Source organism: Chiloscyllium plagiosum, unplaced genomic scaffold, assembly GCF_037043375.1.
Source record: "Chiloscyllium plagiosum isolate Xiang-an unplaced genomic scaffold, Cpla_swu_hap1 HiC_scaffold_18, whole genome shotgun sequence".
NCBI lineage: Eukaryota > Metazoa > Chordata > Chondrichthyes > Orectolobiformes > Hemiscylliidae > Chiloscyllium > Chiloscyllium plagiosum.
Window position 1 is genome coordinate 114,723,408 of NW_028270156.1, and position 20,465 is coordinate 114,743,872.

The 20,465-nt window shown below is 45.4% G+C and overlaps 1 protein-coding gene across 1 annotated transcript in view; it reads left to right on the top strand.

The window, feature by feature from the left end:
* Positions 1 to 20,303, top strand: part of LOC148147176 (putative G protein-coupled receptor 139) — a 72,696-nt gene extending 52,393 nt beyond the window's left edge. The window contains exon 2 of the mRNA XM_087996193.1: positions 19,396 to 20,303. Within this exon, the coding sequence (XP_087852319.1) occupies positions 19,396 to 20,303 (908 nt within the window). The remainder of the gene's footprint in view (positions 1 to 19,395) is intronic.
* Positions 20,304 to 20,465: the final 162 nt, after the last annotated feature.

Sequence of the window (20,465 nt, forward strand, 5' to 3'; positions counted from 1 at the left end):
AGCTGCACCAAATATTTTGAAATCCTTTGAAGATTGTGTCTGATGCTCGGGATATAGAGCTCGGAGATGTATTGATGCAGAAAGATGATGATGGAATTGAATGGCCAATTGGCTACTTGTCGAAAAAGCTCAATATCCACCAGAAATAAATACAACATCGCCATTATTGAAAAAGAATTATTGAGTTTCGTACTGGCCTGACAGTATTTTAATGTTTACATGACAAATTGTCGGAGACAGTTGTGGACAACAATGACAATGCTCTCGTTTTTTTTTTGGGATATTTAAAGACGAAAATATGAGACTATTTCATTGCAGTCTTATGTTACCGACTTTAAAATTACAAAATTACAAAATGCGTATGCTGAGGGTCGTAAAAATTATATAGCAGATGTGTTATCGTGAATTTAAAGGAAGAAGTGTAGATAAAATTTGACTTATTCCAGTGTTATATATGTGTGCAGAATTAATATGAATAGTTTAACTGAGATTAATGCTTTTGTATTTTATAAAAATGGGATTAAGAATTATAGGAAAAGAAATGAAGCCAACTTTTCATTCTGATGGTTCTTTTTTTTTTCCTGAAGTGGGGAGACGTTATGAAGCCGAAAGCAAGTCTGGCCACTTTAAGACAGAACGGGTTTTGCTGAATAGAAAGTACAGCCACAGATGCCAGCTAAATGTCAGACTGTTCCAAATACAACAATTAGCTGAGGAATGGATACCTGAGTTTTGGTTGTTGTTTTGACAGCAATTCAAATGCAATCAAGGAGTTTAAATAACGCTGAGGATACCAGAATCCAACGGAATTTGAATATTATTGTTTGGGCACCTGGAAAGCAATCACATTGTGAGAATTATTGTAACATGGGGAGTATATAAACCCAGCATTTTGAACACTAGAGGGAGAGCCACTACCATCCAACAGTAGAGTAACTGCTGTAGAGCAGAAGTGCTAACTGGCCATCTCCAACACTCTCTATCAAAGATACATGTTCATATCAAACCTACTTGCAGTAAACAAAACATGACCCAGGGAGATCAGAAGCTGGAAGAGTGAACACAGATAGAGGCTGTGTGGTCTTGAGATTGTAATGTTTAATATGTGGGTTGTTGGAACAGCATATTTTTACAGAGTTGCAGTCAGTTAGTAAGTAGTAAAGAAAAGAGGGGCTTGTATTTGTGAATAGTTGTTGTTTAGTGTTCACTATTAAAGTTAAGAAACTAACTTGTTATTTTTGTTTAAATAGTGGAATGTAGGAGATCTGTGTCACTCATATTTTAACAGATTATGAGGTGAGGCGAGCTTTTCTGCGTGTTTGGTTCTACTCCACTTTGTAAATGTCCATCCATGCTAACCCCATTTCCCTGCAGTTGGCCCATATCCTTCTTGTCCTTTCCTATCACATATTTATCGAAATCCGTTTGAAATGTTGTTAATGTATCCCCCTCAACTACATCTGCTGGCTGCTCATCCATGTACTATCCCTCCGTGTAAAGAAATGGCCCCACAGTTTCCCTTTTATTCCTTCCCCTCTAACCTTAAACTGATCCCCTCTAGTACTTGATTCTCTACACCTTGGAAACCAATTGACCGCATTCACCCTATCCATACCCCTCATGATCTTATACAGCTCTATAATGGCCCCCCACCTCACCCCCCTCAGTCTCCTACACGCTAAAGAAAATGCCCTAGCTTTTCCAACCTCTCCCTATAACTAAGACCATTGGGTCCTGGCAACGACCTTGTAAATTTCTTCTGCATTCTTTCTAATTTAATAACATCATCCCTATAACAAGGTGATAAAACTGAACACTATACTCCAAGTGCTGTCTTACCAAAGTCCTGTGTAACTGCAATATAAATTCCCAACTTGTATATTCATTGCCATGATTGACGAAGGCCATTGTGCCAAAAGCCTTCTTCACTGCCCTGTCTAACTATGACCCCACTCTTACAGAACCATGCATATGAACGCCAAGGGCTCTCTGCCCACTGCAAACCATAAGGCCCTGCTATTCACCATGAAACTCCAAACTTGATTTGAGTTTCCAAAATGCAAGATCTCACACTTCGATATTAAATTCCATTTGCCATTTCTCAGTCAACTTCACCACCTGCTTAAGGTCCTGCTGCAATGTCTGATCAACGTCCTCACTGATCACGCTCCCACTTATTTTAGTGTAATCTGCAAACTGACTAATCTTGCCTTGTACATTCTCAACCAAATCATAGATAACAAACAGCAATGGACCCATGCTCCAGTCTGACAAGTATCCTTCCACTAAACCCTGTGCTTCTTACCAACAAGCCAACTGTGTATCCAATTGGCCAGTTCCCCCAGCATTCCATGTGATGGAACCTTCCAGAGCAGCCTACCATGTGGGACCTTGGCAAAGCCTTACTGAAATCCATAGAGACTATGCCTGCCGCTCTGTCCTCGTCAACTTTCTTGGTCACTTCACCAAAGAAATCTAACAAATTTGGGAAGCATGATCTCCCACTCACAAGTCTATGCTGAATGCTCGGAACGAAACGCTGCATAAGTAATGGGTGCAGTCAATGGTCTGCTGTCCTTCAGTGTAAGATGATTCGTGTACATAAGTAAAGCCATCATCCTGCTGTTGTAGAGCCTTGTTGAGAGAGAATTTGTGGCACTCTCTACAGAGGTAATCTCCTTTGTAAGGAATGATCTCCTTACCACAGACACGAATGATGGTAACATGAGGACAGAGTAAGGAAGCTGCGTGTAGAGCTGTGAGAGACGAAGAAATGGTGACACTGCAACACGAGGAGTGGCAGCAAGGTCTCTTTTATTTACAAAAGAGACATTGGTAGGGTGAGAAATTCCATACTTTACTCAGGATTGATTGGTTTGATTTATTGCCACGCGTACCTCAGTACAGGGAAACACTTTATTTATGAACAGTGGAGGCAGGTCATAGTAAACATGGCCAGACAGGTCATAGGGTGGAGATAGACTTGGACAGAATAAGGTATAAAGGTTACACTGAACAGGACGTGCACTAGACAAGATCAACATGAACAAGATCAGCATTACTTGAACTTAGAGAGTCCATTCATCAGTCTAACGTGGCTTTCCTAATAGTTTATATGCCTAAATTAACTCACCCCACGATATTGTGCAGTCGGTGCGTGAACCCGTACTGAACGTCATGTTGCTCACAATCTCCAACACCAACCACAATACGTTCCATCTGAAACAGGTAGCCATTCCCACCCACTTCTGCCCTACATAGAGAATACCAGGCTGTCTTCTCGGAGATGGAAGATGCCTTCTTGAGATTTCACACAAGACATATGGCTTCCCTCCTCAACACGAGAAAACCATGTTAAAGACCCACGTGTGTAGCATGAGCAACGGAGCAACGTGGAACAACGTGGATCAGTCTGTCTGTGCAGCCTCTGCTCCACTTGTTCATCATGTTAGAGCATCAATTAGGAGACAAAAGACTACCGATGCTGGAGATCAGAGAAGACAGTCAATTGCTGGAAAAGCAAAGCAGGTTAGGCAGCATCCGAGGAGAAGGAGAATCAACCTTTTTGGCAGAAGCAGTTCATCAGGAATCAGCATCAACTATTTGAGTGGGAGCAGCGGCCGAGTTGAGGTGAACCCGGGAGACTACAGCTAAGGTAAGAGTTTTTTTCAAAATTACTTACCTGTAGCGGGCATCGGTGTTTTGTTTTCTCTCTCCTTCACAGAAAGAGCGGGAGCAGCAGAGGAAGTGACGGCAAGCAGAGGGGCAGCCGGGAAGGAGAACTGTGAGTATAAATACTCACTGTTTCACCACCAACGGTCATTTGAGTGGGAGCAGCGGCCGAGTTGAGGTGAACCCGGGAGACTACAGCTAAGGTAAGAGTTTTTTTCAAAATTACTTACCTGTAGCGGGCATCGGTGTTTTGTTTTCTCTCTCCTTCACAGAAAGAGCGGGAGCAGCAGAGGAAGTGACGGCAAGCAGAGGGGCAGCCGGGAAGGAGAACTGAGTATAAATACTCACTGTTTCACCACCAACGGTCATTTGAGTGGGAGCAGCGGCCGAGTTGAGGTGAACCCGGGAGACTACAGCTAAGGTAAGAGTTTTTTTCAAAATTACTTACCTGTAGCGGGCATCGGTGTTTTGTTTTCTCTCTCCTTCACAGAAAGAGCGGGAGCAGCAGAGGAAGTGACGGCAAGCAGAGGGGCAGCCGGGAAGGAGAACTGTGAGTATAAATACTCACTGTTTCACCACCAACGGTCATTTGAGTGGGAGCAGCGGCCGAGTTGAGGTGAACCCGGGAGACTACAGCTAAGGTAAGAGTTTTTTTCAAAATTACTTACCTGTAGCGGGCATCGGTGTTTTGTTTTCTCTCTCCTTCACAGAAAGAGCGGGAGCAGCAGAGGAAGTGACGGCAAGCAGAGGGGCAGCCGGGAAGGAGAACTGTGAGTATAAATACTCACTGTTTCACCACCAACGGTCATTTGAGTGGGAGCAGCGGCCGAGTTGAGGTGAACCCGGGAGACTACAGCTAAGGTAAGAGTTTTTTTCAAAATTACTTACCTGTAGCGGGCATCGGTGTTTTGTTTTCTCTCTCCTTCACAGAAAGAGCGGGAGCAGCAGAGGAAGTGACGGCAAGCAGAGGGGCAGCCGGGAAGGAGAACTGTGAGTATAAATACTCACTGTTTCACCACCAACGGTCATTTGAGTGGGAGCAGCGGCCGAGTTGAGGTGAACCCGGGAGACTACAGCTAAGGTAAGAGTTTTTTTCAAAATTACTTACCTGTAGCGGGCATCGGTGTTTTGTTTTCTCTCTCCTTCACAGAAAGAGCGGGAGCAGCAGAGGAAGTGACGGCAAGCAGAGGGGCAGCCGAGACCCGGAAGCAGTTAGTGTAAGCTTAGCTGGGTTAGTTTTTTCCCCCTTTAAAAGCGTGAAGGAGAGGAACCCGAGGCACTACACGGGTAGTGCCTCCCACCCGCCCTCCTCCTCTAACCTAATAATAACATCTGTTGTGGCAAGCAGGTAAGTGCTGAATTTTGCTTGTATTATTTAGACACAGTTTTTGTTTAAACAGTTAGCTTTAGAGGGATGGCAGTGAAGGCAGTGCAATGTTCCTCCTGCAACATGTATGAGGTGAGGGATGCCATCGACGTCCCTGCCGATTACACTTGCAGGAAGTGCACCCATCTCCAGCTCCTCCAAGACCGTGTTAGGGAACTGGAGCTGGAGTTGGATGAACTTCGGATCATTCGGGAGGCAGAGGGGGTCATAGATCAGAGTTATAGGGAAGTAGTAACTCCAAAGATGGCAGATAGATGGGTTACAGTGAGGGGGACTGGGAGGAAGCAGCCAGTGCAGGGACCTCCTGCGGCCATTCCCCTCAAGAACAAGTATACCGTTTTGGATACTTGTGGGGGGGATGACTTACCAGGGGTAAGTAACGGGGCTCAGGTCTCTGGCACGGAGCCTGTCCCCGTTACTCAGAAGGGAAGGGTGAAGAAGAGCAGAGCAGTAGTAATTGGGGACTCGATAGTTCGTGGCACAGATAGGCGGTTTTGTGGGAACGAGAGAGACTCACGTTTGGTATGTTGCCTCCCAGGTGCAAGGGTACGTGATGTCTCTGATCGTGTTTTCCGGGTCCTGGAGGGGGAGGGGGAGCAACCCGAAGTCGTGGTCCACATTGGCACCAACGACATAGGTAGGAGGAGTGCTGAGGATGTTAGACAGGCTTTCAGGGAGCTAGGTTGGAAGCTCGGAGTTAGAACAAACAGAGTTGTTGTCTCTGGTTTGTTACCCGTGCCACGTGATAGAGATTCGAGGAATAGGGAGAGAGAACAATTAAATGCGTGGCTTCAGGGATGGTGCAGGAGGGAGGGGTTCCAGTTTTTGGATAACTGGGGTTCTTTCTGGGGACGGTGGGACCTCTATAAACAGGATGGTCTACACCTGAACCTGAGGGGAACCAGTATCCTTGGGGGGAGGTTTGCTAGTGCTCTTGGGGGGGGTTTAAACTAACTCGGCAGGGGCATGGGAACCCAGATTGTAGCTTCAGGGTGCAGGGCCTGGAGTGTAGGGAGGTGAGGAACATGGCATCAATTTCCAAGGAGGGTGCCTGTAAACAGGGAAGTGGCTTGAAGTGTGTATACTTCAATGCAAGAAGTATACGAAATAAGGTAGGTGAACTTGCAGCGTTGGTTGGTACCTGGGACTTCGATGTTGTGGCTATTACGGAGACATGGCTAGAACAGGGACAGGATTGGCTGTTGCAGGTTCCGGGATTTAAATGTTTTAGTAGGTTTAGAGGTGGGGGTAAAAGAGGGGGAGGTGTGGCATTGCTTGTCAAAGATAGTATTACAGCGGTGGAAAGGACGATGGATGAGGACTTGCCATCTGAGGTAGTTTGGGCTGAGGTTAGGAATAGGAAAGGTGAGGTCACCCTGTTAGGAGTCTTTTACAGGCCTCCTAATAGTCCTAGAATCATTGAAGAAAGGATTGGGAAGGTGATTCAGGAGATGAGTGACAGTAATAGGGTGGTTGTTATGGGGGACTTTAACTTTCCTGATATTGATTGGGAAAGCTATAGCTCAAGTTCGTTAGATGGGTCAGTGTTTGTTCAATGTGTGCAGGAGAGTTTCCTGACACAATATGTAGACAGGCCAACAAGAGGTGAGGCCATACTGGATTTGGTTCTGGGTAACGAACCAGGCCAGGTGTTAGAATTAGAGGTAGGTGAGCACTTTGGGGATAGTGACCATAATTCGGTGATTTTTACACTTGTGATGGAGAGGGATAAGTGTGTACTACAGGGCAAGAATTATAGCTGGGGTAAGGGAAATTATGATGCGGTGAGGCATGACTTAGGATGTGTGGCTTGGAAAAGTAGACTCCAAGGCAAGAGTGTAAATGATATGTGGAACTTGTTCAAGGGGCAACTATTGAGTGTCCTTGATAATTATGTACCTGTCAGGCAGGTAGGAAAGGGTCGTGCGAGGGAGCCGTGGTTTAATAAGGAATTGGAATCCCTTGTTAAATGGAAGAGGGCGGCCTATCTCAAGATGAGACGTGAAGGTTCAATTGGGGCGATTGAGAGTTATAGGGTAGCCAGGAAGGACCTGAAGAGAGAGCTAAAAGCAGCAAGGAGGGGACATGAAAGGTCCTTAGTAGATAGGATTAGGGAAAACCCTAAGGCTTTCTATAGGTATGTTAGGAATAAAAGAATGACTAGGGTAGGAATAGGTCCAGTCAAGGATAGTAGGGGGAAGTTGCGTGTGGAGGCGGAAGAGATTGGGGAGACACTGAATGAATACTTTTCTTCAGTATTCACTCAGGAACAGGGCATTGTTGTCGATGAGAATACTGAGGCACAAATAAGTAGAATGGATGGCTTTGAGGTATGTAGAGAAGAGGTGTTGGAAATCCTGGAAAAGGTGAAAATAGATAAGTCCCCTGGGCCTGATGGCATTTATCCTAGGATTCTCTGGGAAGCAAGGGAGGAGATTGCAGAGCCATTGGCCTTGATTTTTATGTCCTCTTTGTCTACAGGAGTAGTCCCAGAAGACTGGAGGATAGCAAATGTGGTTCCCTTGTTCAAAAAGGGGAGTAGGGATAGCCCTAGTAACTATAGGCCGGTGAGTCTCACTTCTGTTGTGGGCAAAGTCTTAGAGAGAATTGTAAGGGATAGGATTTATGCACATCTAGATAGGAATAATGTGATCAAGGATAGTCAGCATGGTTTTGTGAAGGGCAAGTCGTGCCTCACAAACCTTATTGAATTCTTTGAAAAGGTGACGAAGGAGGTTGATGAGGGGAAAGCGGTAGATGTGGTATATATGGATTTTAGTAAGGCGTTTGATAAGGTTCCCCATGGTAGGCTACTGCAGAAAATACGGAGATATGGCATTGAGGGTGAGTTGGAGATTTGGATTAGGAATTGGCTGGATGGAAGAAGACAGAGGGTAGTAGTTGATGGCAAAGTTTCTTCATGGAGTGCCGTCACTAGCGGTGTTCCGCAAGGATCTGTTTTGGGACCATTGCTGTTTGTCATTTTTATAAATGACCTGGAAGAGGGGTTAGAAGGTTGGGTGAGCAAGTTTGCGGATGACACGAAAGTCGGAGGAGTTGTTGACAGTGAGGAAGGATGTGGCAGGTTACAGCAGGATATAGAGAAGCTGCAGAGCTGGGCAGAAAGGTGGCAGATGGAATTCAATGTAGCTAAGTGCGAGGTGATTCACTTTGGGAAGAATAACAAAAAGATGGGGTACTGGGCTAATGGTCGGATACTTGGTAGTGTGGATGAGCAGAGGGATCTTGGTGTCCATGTACACAGATCTCTGAAAGTTGCCACCCAGGTAAATAGTGCGGTGAGGAAGGCATATGGCGTACTGGTTTTTATTGGTAGAGGAATTGAGTTCCGGAGTCCTGAGGTCATGATGCAGTTGTATAAGACTCTGGTACGGCCGCATCTGGAATATTGTGTGCAGTTTTGGTCGCCATACTATAGGAAGGATGTGGAGGCATTGGAACGTGTGCAGAGGAGGTTTACCAGGATGTTGCCTGGTATGGAAGGAAAATCGTATGAGGAAAGACTGAGGCACTTGGGGCTGTTTTCACTAGAGAAAAGAAGGTTTAGGGGTGACTTGATTGAGGTGTACAAGATGATTAGGGGGTTAGATAGGGTCGACAGTATGAACCTTTTCCCGCGTATTGAGTCGGGTATTACAAGGGGGCATAGCTTTAAATTAAGGGGGGGTAGATATAGGACTGATGTTAGGGGTAGGTTCTTCACTCAGCGAGTCGTTAGTTCATGGAATGCCCTGCCAGTAACAGTGGTGGACTCTCCCTCTTTATGGGCATTTAAGAGGGCATTGGATAGGTATATGGAGGATAGTGGGTTAGTGTAGTTTAGGTGGGCTTGGATCGGCGCAACATCGAGGGCCCAAGGGCCTGTACTGCGCTGTATTCTTCTATGTTCTATGTTCTATGTTAACTACCTCATTCTGTTCTTGTGTAAGTGCGTTGAGGGGGGATTTACCTCGCACTGTTCCTGCCTAAATGGCTCAAGGGGATGAATATCCTCCCATTGTTCCTGTGGAAATGACGCAAGGGGCCGAATGGCCTCATCCTGTTGCAGTGTAAGTGACTCAAGGGACTGACTGGCTTCTTCCTCGTCCGATTGGACAGTGCCAAGGGCTTGACTGGGTTACCCCTGGTTCCTGTTTGACAGCTCGATGTGCTGACTAATATGATGATGCTGTAGCTTTAAGAGGTTATTTTGTCTTGGTTTCTTTTCAGAGAGAGATCGAACGATCATTACCAATCTGGCTAGTTAAGACCACTTGAGTAACAGGTAGGGGGGCCTTAGGTTTATTTGAATGCAGCGTGAATAGGTGTGGCCAACTCTCACAGATTAGGATCTCTGGGTTTTGGTTTCTCAGTGACATCAGAAACATTTGGGGTCTCCACAGAGTTGGAAGCTTCAGTGAATGTCTCCTGGCTGCAACCCTCTCTGAAATTTCTCTTGATGCTGTTTTTAATTCTTGGATAGGAGAAATGTTTGTGACAATCTGTGTCTGAATATTTATTTTTGCCAAGGGCTGTGTTTATGGGATTTTCCTATATTGGAACAGTTCATTTGTAATAGTTCCTAGATCTATTATTCTGTTAACTTTTCCAATAGAATTACGTTATTCCAAATTCCTCTTTCTTTGGTTTCATTTTATCTTTCATGTTTAAGTGGATGGTGTTTTGCTTCACACCGAGTGGGTTGGCTAGTCACATTGCATCTGGAACAGACACTTTACATTTCCTTTAAAATAAGAAATCATTACATTCTACACTACTGCCTTCAAATATTATCGAGGGGCTGTGGTGTGGCCCATCACACTACACTCCTTCTCTTCCTGAGTAATAGGCTGGAGGCACTTAATGGGCTATCCCTGTTTTTCTCCAATAATGTCAATGACTTAGTGACTTCTTCATATTCCTGTGAAACCAGCGTGAGGTACTGAATGAACTCTTGTTTTAATGTGGCAATGTGCAGTGTCAGGCAGTGCTGTTACATGAATGTTATGGACCCTTTAGCAACACAAGTTTCAATGGTGTCCAGGTCTTGCTGCACATGGACACAGACCAGTGCAGGAGCTGAGGGGGAAACAAAATGTTCTGAACATTGTGGAATCTTCGTTGACCATCCCCAATTCTGATCTTATGTTGTGGAGGGTGGGGGCGGGGAGACATTGATGAAGCAGCTGAAGCTGTTTGTGAAGAGGAAACTGCCCTGAGGATCTCGCACAGAGGTGACCAAGGACTGAGATGATGAACATCTTCCTTTGTGCCATGCTTGACTCCAAACACTGGAGAGGTTACTCTGATTCCCATTAAGTCCAGTTTTGTTCAGCTCCTTGATGTCAACAGAAGGCAACCACTTGATATCAGAGCCAGGCATTTTTACCTGAACCGTTGTCTCAAACTCTTTTGTTCATATCAATAAGCCATGATATAGGAGCAGCAAGGGGTTTCTTCCAACAGATGGTATTGAATGTCAGGATTTGTCTTCTCAAGGGTGTTCGGGGAGCTAGATGACTGAAAGTATTTGAAGAGGAGGTAGATCGATATTGATCTGTCAGAGAGTTGAGGGCTTTGAGGAATTGGGCATTAAAGAGGATATCAGACCAAGAGCAGATCAGCCATGACCTTAGTGAAGGGCAAGGCAGGCTTCGGGGTGAACGACCTGCCCCTGTTTCTGATGTTCTCCCATTCTGCTATTGGAAAGTTAGTGGGTGTAATTTTCATGAATTTTATGTTATTGAATATTGCAGTGAGGAAGACCAGATGATTTTGTGAGCCATCTCTGGGTGAGGTATATGGGGAAGCTCTGTGAAGTGAGATGAGGGGCCTCTTTCATATCCATGCCTGGATTTTCCAATTACATTTCCCAAATCACTTCAAAGCGTGTGTGACAGTCTTGAAGGACTGAGTGGTCTCCTCTATTTCTGTGCACCAGGTTATAGGAGTAAGTAGCCTCCAACTGCTCCTGTGTAGCAGATTTTAGGGGCTGAATGTAATTCAGAAACATGGGACTGAGGAACAGGAATGGACCATTAGATATGTTGAGCCTTCTCCATCTGGCACTAAGATTGTAGCTGATCAGGTTGAGGTCTCAGCTGCACTTTCCTGTCTGTGTCCCATTATCCGTGACTCACTTCTCTGTCAAATAATTAACTAACGCAGCTTTCAATCAATGTGAACATAGAGGTACGCTAAACTTCCAGAGAAGAGAAGTACGACTTGAAAGATTCTTTCAGAATTATTCTTCATCCTTCTTATAGAATCAGAGTGTCATGCAGAACGGAAACAGACCCGTTAGTCCATTCTGTTCACTCCGAGCAGATATCAAATCTGATCTAGTCCCATTTGCCAGCATTTTGCCAATATCCCTCCTCTTTCAGATACTTTTTACATGTGCGATTTTAACCGCCGTCACCACTTCCTCTGACAGCACTTTCTGTACACACACCACTCTCTGTGTGAAACATTTATCTTCAGGTCCCTTCTAAATCATTCGACCTCTCGCCTTCAGCCTATGCCCTCTTGTTCTGGACTCCCCTACCCTGGGGAGCAGAACATGGCTGTTCAGAATATCCATGCCCCTGCTAGTTTTATAAACCTCTATAATGTCACCCCTCATCTCTGACACTCCAGGGGGAAACGCCTCAACCTAATTAACCTCTCCCTAAAGCTCAAACGTCCAGTCCTGGAACATCTGTGTGTAAGTCATTTCTGCAGAAAACCTAATTGTACGCAGTATTCTTATAGTGGCCTCACCAACATCCTGTGCAGATACAACATACCACCACATCTCCTATACTCAATGCTCTGACTAAGGCAAATGTGCCAAATGTGTTCAGCACCACTCTGTCTACCTACAAGGAACAATATACCTGCAACCCTAGGTCCCTTTGTTTCACAACACTCCCCAGGACCTTACCATTAAATGTATAATTCCTTCCCTGATTTGCCTTCCCAAATGCAAAGCTTCATATTGATCGAAATTAAACTTCATCTGTCAACTCCTTGCCCCTTTATCCCATCTAATTGCGTTCTGGTTGTACTGCTAACAACAAATGTTAAATGTAACCAGGTTTGTGATATGGAAGATGATGCCATTCTCAGACTGGGTCAGGGTCAGTTTTAGGAACAAATCAGGCTAGTTTCTTTAATTTGCTAAAACAACACGTTTATGATACACAGTAATGTTACTCAAACTATGATGGAAAGATGAATGGCAAACGATTTGTGCATTGTAATAATATAAGAATATTTCCCTTTCTAAAGACACTGACACACACACACACACACACACACACACACACACACACACACACACACACACACACCCACCAACTCTCTGCAATTTTAACTTGAAAGAACTTTGTCCAGATATTATTGAAACTCATGACAAAGGAAAAATTGCAAGATTGTCTAAAACGTTAATCTACTTCACAAGATATTGTACTCACACAGTTGCTAGCAATGGGATTTCATCCTGGAAGACTTGGATTTGGCTGAATTCCCTTTGCTTTAGGCAGTGAGGAGATTCCAGTGACTTCTGGTCAGGGATCACCCAAACGGTAGCACGGTGGTTAGCACTGCTGCCTCACAGCACCAGGGACTTGGGTTCGATTCCAGCCTTGGGTGACTGTCCGTGTGGAGTTTGCACATTCTCCCCTTGTCTGTGTGAGCTTCTAAATGGGTGATCCAGTTTCCCACCACAGCTCAAACTGTGTAGGTTTGGTGGATTGATCATTCTAAATTGTCTGTAGCGTTCAGGGATTTCTAGGTTAAATGCATTGGGCAGGGGTAAATATAGGGAAATGGTTTGTATGTACTTGTTGGGCTGAAGGGCCTGTTTCAACACTGCAGGGATTCCATAAAAATAAGAATGGTAATGATGACGTTAGAGTTTTGTTTTTGGCTCGCACACATTGTTGAAATGAGGAGTAATGAAGGAGAGAAAGTGCAGTAAGCCTTTCCTTCTCAGGCAGATTGTATATTCTCCCTCTCTGAGCTGAATCACACAGGAATATCATTCTCTCCCAAACTGTACCATGTGAGGTCTCCTTGTACATTGTCCAAACTATGTCCCCATCACATTCCCTGTTCCATGTAGGTGCACCATTGCTGCTGTCATACATACACAGAGCCATACCCTTATCAGAAAATGGTCTCGGTCAATTTGAAATATGTTTACATGTCCCTGCGTCATTAAAAAATAAAATGTTTAATTTATTCAGATTACCTGTGTTAAAATGAACGCATTTTTAAAACAAATACAGAAATTGCTGGAAGAGCTCCTTTTACATGTTATATTTGTATCAGCCTCCACCACTTCCTTTGGCAGCTCATTTCATACGCACACCACCCTCTGTGTGAAAAGGTGCCCTTTAGGCCTCATCAAAACCTTTCCCCTCTCACTTTCAAACAATGTCCTCTCGTATTGTACGCCCCTACCCTGGGGAAAAACCCTGACTACTCACCCTATCCATGACCATTCGGATTTTATAAACCTTTACTGCTGCGAAATGTGACTCCAATCAACACGAATGCCTGTACTTTCAGTCATCCTGGGCCTGAATTCTGAAATACAATACTGACACCTATTCCTTCTCAATCAAGTCACAATTCTAAATCCATTTTAATCAGTTTGTTCAGATATATTATGAGACACTTCTGTGGGATTTGCACCTGGACCTTTGTGCCCGGAGGTAGGGACACTAGACTCACTCAGCAATACCCATAAAGCTGTAACATTATTCTCCTGTGTGTTTGTTCATCAGCCTGTTCTGACATGCTGGGACATACCTCTGCAACAGGCAGGACTTGAATCCAGTCCTTCTAGTCCAGAGCTTGGAGCACTACCATACAAGTTCAGGAATTGGAATCAAATCCAGAGATCTGGCTCAGAGGCAGGGACACTACCCAGCACACTACCATACCCAGATATTGAGTCATATTTTAGAGCCCACTTTCTGCTCGGTGTGGATTTTTTATAATCAGGTTACCATTACTGAATTACAAAAAACAATTTGTATTATTAATCAAATGCAAGATATTTGTCTCAACTGTCGGATATTGAGTGCACGTGCTGTGCCATCGAAATTAACTATGACCATCTTTAATCGCTATTATCTGTAGTCTGCAATATTAGGGAAAGAAATCTTGCAGACATACTCTGCACAATGAAGGGTCTCAAAAAGATATTTATTACTGAACACCAGAAACGAAGGAAGAGCTTAATTTCTGGTCCCAAAACACCGATCACTCTTAACCAACTCTAACGTGCGACTGCCTTCTTCCTAAAACAATGAAATGATACCAGGCCCGGTTATTACTGTTCAGCCTCTCCTCCTCACTGAATGTGTCTTCAATCTGTCCAACCTCCCCCTATCCACACAAGGCAACCCAAGCTCGGGGTCTTTGTGAAAATCAAGGCCGGAGTGTGCAGGCCTCCTGGAGAGGGGGATGGGCATTTTAAAACTGAAGGGGATGGGTGAGGTGGCAATAATATCACACACTGGACTGAGGGGTGGCAGATGGAGTTTAGTTTGGATTAATGCGAGGTATTGGATTTGGTAAATCAAACAAGAGCAGGATCTATACAATTAAAAGCAGGGCCTTTGGCAGTGTTGTAGGACAGAGACCTCGGCCGTCAGGTATAATTCTTTAAAATTTGCATCTCATACAGATAGTGTGGTTAAGAAGGTGTTTAACACACTTGTCTTCATTGGTCAGACCTCTGAGTATCGGAATTGGGACGTCATGTTGTGGTTGTACAGGACATTGGTGAGACCTCTTCTGGAATACTGTGTCCAGCCTGGTCATCCTGCCCGCTCATTCCATAGGCACACCACCCTCTGGGTGAAAAAACTGCCCCTAAGGTCACTTTTAAATGTTTCCCCTCTCACCTTAAACCTATGTCCTCTAGTTTTGGTCTCCCCGTACCCTTCGAAAACACCTTGACTATTCACTTTGATATTATTGACCTTGATATAATTAAGATGGAGAGTGTTGAAAACAGATTAACCTGGATGTTTCTGGGAATGGAGGGAGTGAGCTATAAGTAGAGGCTGGTAGGCTGGGACTTTTTTCACTGGAGAGTATGAGATTAAGGGGTAACTTTACAGAGGTTTATAAAATCATGAGGGGTACAGATAAGCTGAAGGGCTGATGTCTTTTCCCTCAAGGTTGGTATTCAAAACTGAGGGATATTTTAAGGTGCGAGGAAAAAGATTTACATAAGTCATGAGAGGTAATTATTTGAGATAGAATCTGGTTTGTGTGTGGAATGAACTTCCAGAGGAAGTGGTAAAAGCAGGGACAGTTACAACGTTTAAAGGACATTTAGATCAATCCATGGATAAGACATCAGTTTGGATGGTGCTGTGAGCAGCTGCCCTCTCCCTCCCCCTCTCTGAATGAATCCCTGTGGGTTTTCACCCTCTGCCAATGCCTGTGCAGTGGCGTGTGGAGGCCAGCAGAGGGTGGCATTGCATCACTTTAAGCACCACAGAGACTGCCAGACCTGCCCCACACAGACACACACAGATACACACACGGGAATGTTTCGGGCACTGCGTGAAGCTCATCTGGTAACTTAAACTAAACATAAATAAATGCTCAATTCGCCTCGTAAACTGTTAAAATATGAGTGTCAGATCTACCAAATCCCACTGTTTAAAGAAAAACATCAATTTATTTTTTAACTCTGAAAGTGAACATTATACATTAACTAATCACAACTCTGGGACCCCCCTTTCTCTTAACTGCTTATTTCCCGACTCCAGCTCTATAGCAATATATTGTTTCTGGGTCTGCCATCCTCTCGTATCACAGGTGCTTGTAAGCTTTCAGTTCAGAACAGAATTCACCCTAGCTTAAAGGTACAGTACACGCTCTCAACTTCATCACATTATACCCTGGTGAATATCGATAAGTGGAACCTATCCGGATTTCTCTTGCTCCGTGGTTTGTCAATATTTCATTTGCTCCGTCTGGTGTGTGTCAGGACTTTTGTTGCTCCATTGACAGCATGTCATTATTCGACTTTGTCCACAGGAATATATCAGTATTTCACTTGCTCACACTCGTGTATGTGGGGCGGGATTTCAGTTGTTTCATGGGGACTGTGACACTGTAACAATCTCAATGTTTGTAGATGGCACCGAACCTGGAAGAACTCTGAAGACTATGGAGGACAGTGTGGAAAACTAACAGGACAATCACACGTTGATGTAGTGTTCAGGTGTATGGCAGATGGGGATTAATGCAGAGCAGTGTGAGGTGATACACTTTGGTAGGAAAGACAATGAAAGACAGTTTGAAACAGGCTGTGCCATTATAAAGGGGGTGCGGGAACAGAGAGTCCTGGGTGTATATGAGCACAGATTGTTGAAGATGTCAGGACAAGTGGGGAGAGCAGTAACTATCACAAATTAGTTTCAGTATCTGAGCTGTTTACAGGGGGAGGTGTAGGAGGGAGTCTCCATGCTCCCTTCCTGGGAGGTGGTGGTTGTGGTGACGATGTGTAGGTGGGGGACATGGTCATGGTGAGGTGCCCAGAGAGAGTCAGTCCACAGTGTTGTGTCCATGCAGTGTTATTAATGGGGGGGGGGGGGGGGGGGGGGGCGGGGGGGGGGTAAAGTGGAGGGAGAGAGAGAGAGAGAGAGAGAGAGAGAGAGAGAAAGAGACAGACAGAGACAGAGAGAGACAGAGACAGAGAGAGAGAGAGAAGGTGCTGCATGCGGCAGTGAAAGTGGTGGACCATGAGCCTTGTTCGGAGGTTGGTGCTGTAACAGATATACAGTGAGTGTGAGGGAGCAGACACAATACCGTGACCCTTATCCTGACAGAGCGGGAAAGGTTATTGATACTTGTCCTGTATTGCTGAACATTTCTTCAGACCGCAGATATTGCACTGAGCTGGGTGGTGAGCTCAGACCATGCTCGGTGGGTCTGGTCGTGTGGCCCACTCTGGGAAGAGAATGGTCCCCCTCTGTACTAGCCAATTCACCAGGACCTCCGTGCTCCTGTCGACAAACCGTGGTGTAATTACCTCTTATCTGCCATGCTCGGGGTAAACTGGGCAGGGCAGCTCCTAACAGAGAAAGCTCAAACTTGTGCTCAGTGGCCTTTTGAAGATGGCGCCAGTGTCATGGATCATGGAATATCCAGGGACACCCGGGCGATGGTGAGTACCTCCAGCCATATTGGGTGGGAGAATCGGGCTGGTATTGAATGAGAGGGACACCATGGGGTGGGTGGTTAATGAGGTGAGTTCGATAAGATAGCACCAGGAAACTAGCTCGGCCTAGTGTAGATTATCCCTCCGTCACAGTCAATGGAAATGGCACTGAGACAAATTATTGTTAGATCTAGCTCAATAAGCCAAAGACTCTGCTGACCCTACACCCAGATGCAAAGCTGCAGAACAAATACTCATCTAAAACTCTGCATCATCTGAACTCCCACCAATATCATGTTCACCCAAAATTCCTGGAACCACTTATGTTACAGGATGCTGTTAAAATGTTTTCATTTCTGCATTCTGAAACCTGGGAACACTTCCTTCCATAACATTTTCTCTCATTCTCCCCCTCTCTGTCTATTTCCCATACCCCTCCCATTTGTTATTGTTCAAACTGATTCCCCCTCCATCTCTGTATCTCTGTGGCAGGGATGTTCACACCCACAGCATCCCCTTGTCAGGGCACAATGGAGAGATGGAGTTGTAAATGGATGGGAGCTGCACATCCTGTCACTTCCAGCATGGGCTGCAAGATTCCCCACACTGGGCAGTGATCTAACACACTGTTACTGAGCAATGCACTGGGGTGGTGTACACAGTCCTACATGCTGGGAGGGTAACTGCTCCTGGTTTACAGATCAATGCACTGGGGTGGTGTTCACAGTCCTACATGCTGGGAGGGTAACTGCTCCTAGTTTACAGATCAGTGCACTGGGGTGGGGGGCACAGTCCTACATGTTGGGAGGGTAACTGCTCCTGGTTTACAGATTAATTCACGGGTGACCACTGCACAGATCACTGTGCTGGTCAGACTATCTGGTTGAGGTTTATAGATAATGCCCTGCTGTGGTCTGCACTTCTCCCGCTGCTGGACAGATATCTACTCCGGGGTTATAGATCAATGCACTGCTGTGGTTTGCACAGCTCCCCGTGTTGGATAGATATCTAATCTGGGTTTATAGATCAATGCACTGCTGTGGTCTGCACTTCTCACTGCGCTGGACAGATAAGTGGTCTGGGATTATAGATCAATGCCCTGATCTTATCTGTGCAGTGCTCCACTCTGGACAGATTGCTGGGTTGTACTGAGCAGGACACTGGCCTGGTCTGCACAGTGTTCCACGGTGAACAGATATCTCCTCTGGCTTTATGGGGTCTGGGCTGGTTCTGTGAGGTGGATTGAGAATGTGGTATATCTAACTATTTCAGCTGATCTGGCAATGCCTTTAGTTCCCATTCCTGTGATTGGACCCTCCGTCTCTCACCCCATTAATGTTAGTGTGTCCAGGTACAGTACATCATGTTGGTGGGGTGGGTAGGGGGGAAAGGTGATGGACAGGTCCAAGAGTTCCTCGGAACGTTCTGTCCCCAACATTCTATAACAGTCATTCCCCGGAACGTTCTGTCCGCAACATTCTGTAACTGACATTCCTTGGAACGTTCTGCCTCCAACATTCTATAACTGACATTCCCCGGAACGTTCTGTCCCCGACATTCTATAACTGACATTCCCCGGAACGTTCTGTCCCTGACGTTGTTTGTGAACGGCCGGACGTCAGTGAATTGAACAAACGATAAGATCCCAAGGGAAGAGATCCCGTTCAGGGGTGAAGGAGACACTGTTCCGAAGACCCCTCAGGCAGTTAAGGGGGTGAACACGTTTTCCCTGCGTTTACATTTCTCCACGACACAGGATCGACCACAATTTAGACCAAAATACAGAAATTCCCAAACTCCGTTTGTCTTCAGGAAACTGGGAGAGAATCCTTCAGGACAGCGACGTTTCCACCCTCCGTATTAGGAACTGGGAAGGAGTGACCTGTGTCTGCTCTCGAGTGATTGAGTGTGTGGGAATGTTCTAGAAACCATCTGTCCTATGGATGTGTCTCTGTGTGTTTGGGGAGGGAGGATTTCTTGTGGTTTATGTCACATTTTTGTCAGTAATTCCGACCTTCCCATTTGTTTTTCCAGCTCCTATTATTTTAATAAATCCCTGAAATCAGGGACACATTTGAAAATCTGACTGGGTCCCCGATCAAACGGGTCCATTTGCCTCCAGGCTGATGGATAATGGGTTTGTTTTCCTTCCTCACAGTTAACGTAGTGACCATCTACGTCCTGCTTTATAAAGATTGTGGATTGTCTCCATGTGTCAGACGTTACCTGGGGGCCATGGCAGCGGCGGATCTCCTGGTCATTATCCTCGACCTGATCCTGAGGCACATTCCCATTGTTTATTGGGAACAGTTTTATTTCCTGTACTCCATCTCCGTGTGTAATATCCACGCCGTCCTGCTTTATGCAGCCACTGACTGCTCTGTCTGGTTCACCGTCACTTTCACCTTTGATCGGTTTGTGGCCATTTGTTGCCAGAAGCTGAAAAGTAAATATTGCAGTGAGAAAACGGCGGCTGTGGTTCTGGGAGCAGTGACTGTGCTGAGCTGTTTAAAGAACATTTTCTGGTATTTTATGCTCACGGCTGAGTATTGGCTGGTGAACGCCCCCTGGTTTTGTGATGTAACAGGCGCTGTTATATCCTCCAGTGTCTGGGTCACAATTGAGTTCCTCCACCACATTCTAACCTCGTGTGTCCCATTTCTCCTGATTCTGCTGCTCAATGTTCTCACCGTCAGACACATTTTAGTGACCAGCAGAGCCCGCAGGAGACTCCGCGCTCACACCAATGGGGACGCTCAGTCTGACACAGAAATGAGAAACCGAAAAAAATCCATCATTTTACTGTTTGTGATCTCGGCCAATTTCATCCTGTTATGGTCAATGTTAATGCTGTTTTCTATATGGGCCCGGATGTATGATTTTGGGTATGAGTCTGTGTATCTCGAATGGTTTGTGCGGGAATTGGGCTTCATGCTGCAGCTCCTCAGTTGCTGCACAAACACCGCGATTTATGCCGTGACCCAGACTAAGTTCAGGCAGCAGCTGAAGAATGTGCTGAAATATCCCTTCACCCATATACATCCATCCATCAAATTCCCTCATTAATCAATCCATCCGGGATTTTCTCATTTCAGTTCAGTGTTTCAGCGATGGAGCAGCCTGTCGCTATGGTAACAGACTGAGGGTAGCGCTGGGTTGTCCATCCTTATCCCACAGGGGGGTTAAAGGGAAACATTTCAATGTTTCTCACAACTCAGGGGCCAGTGA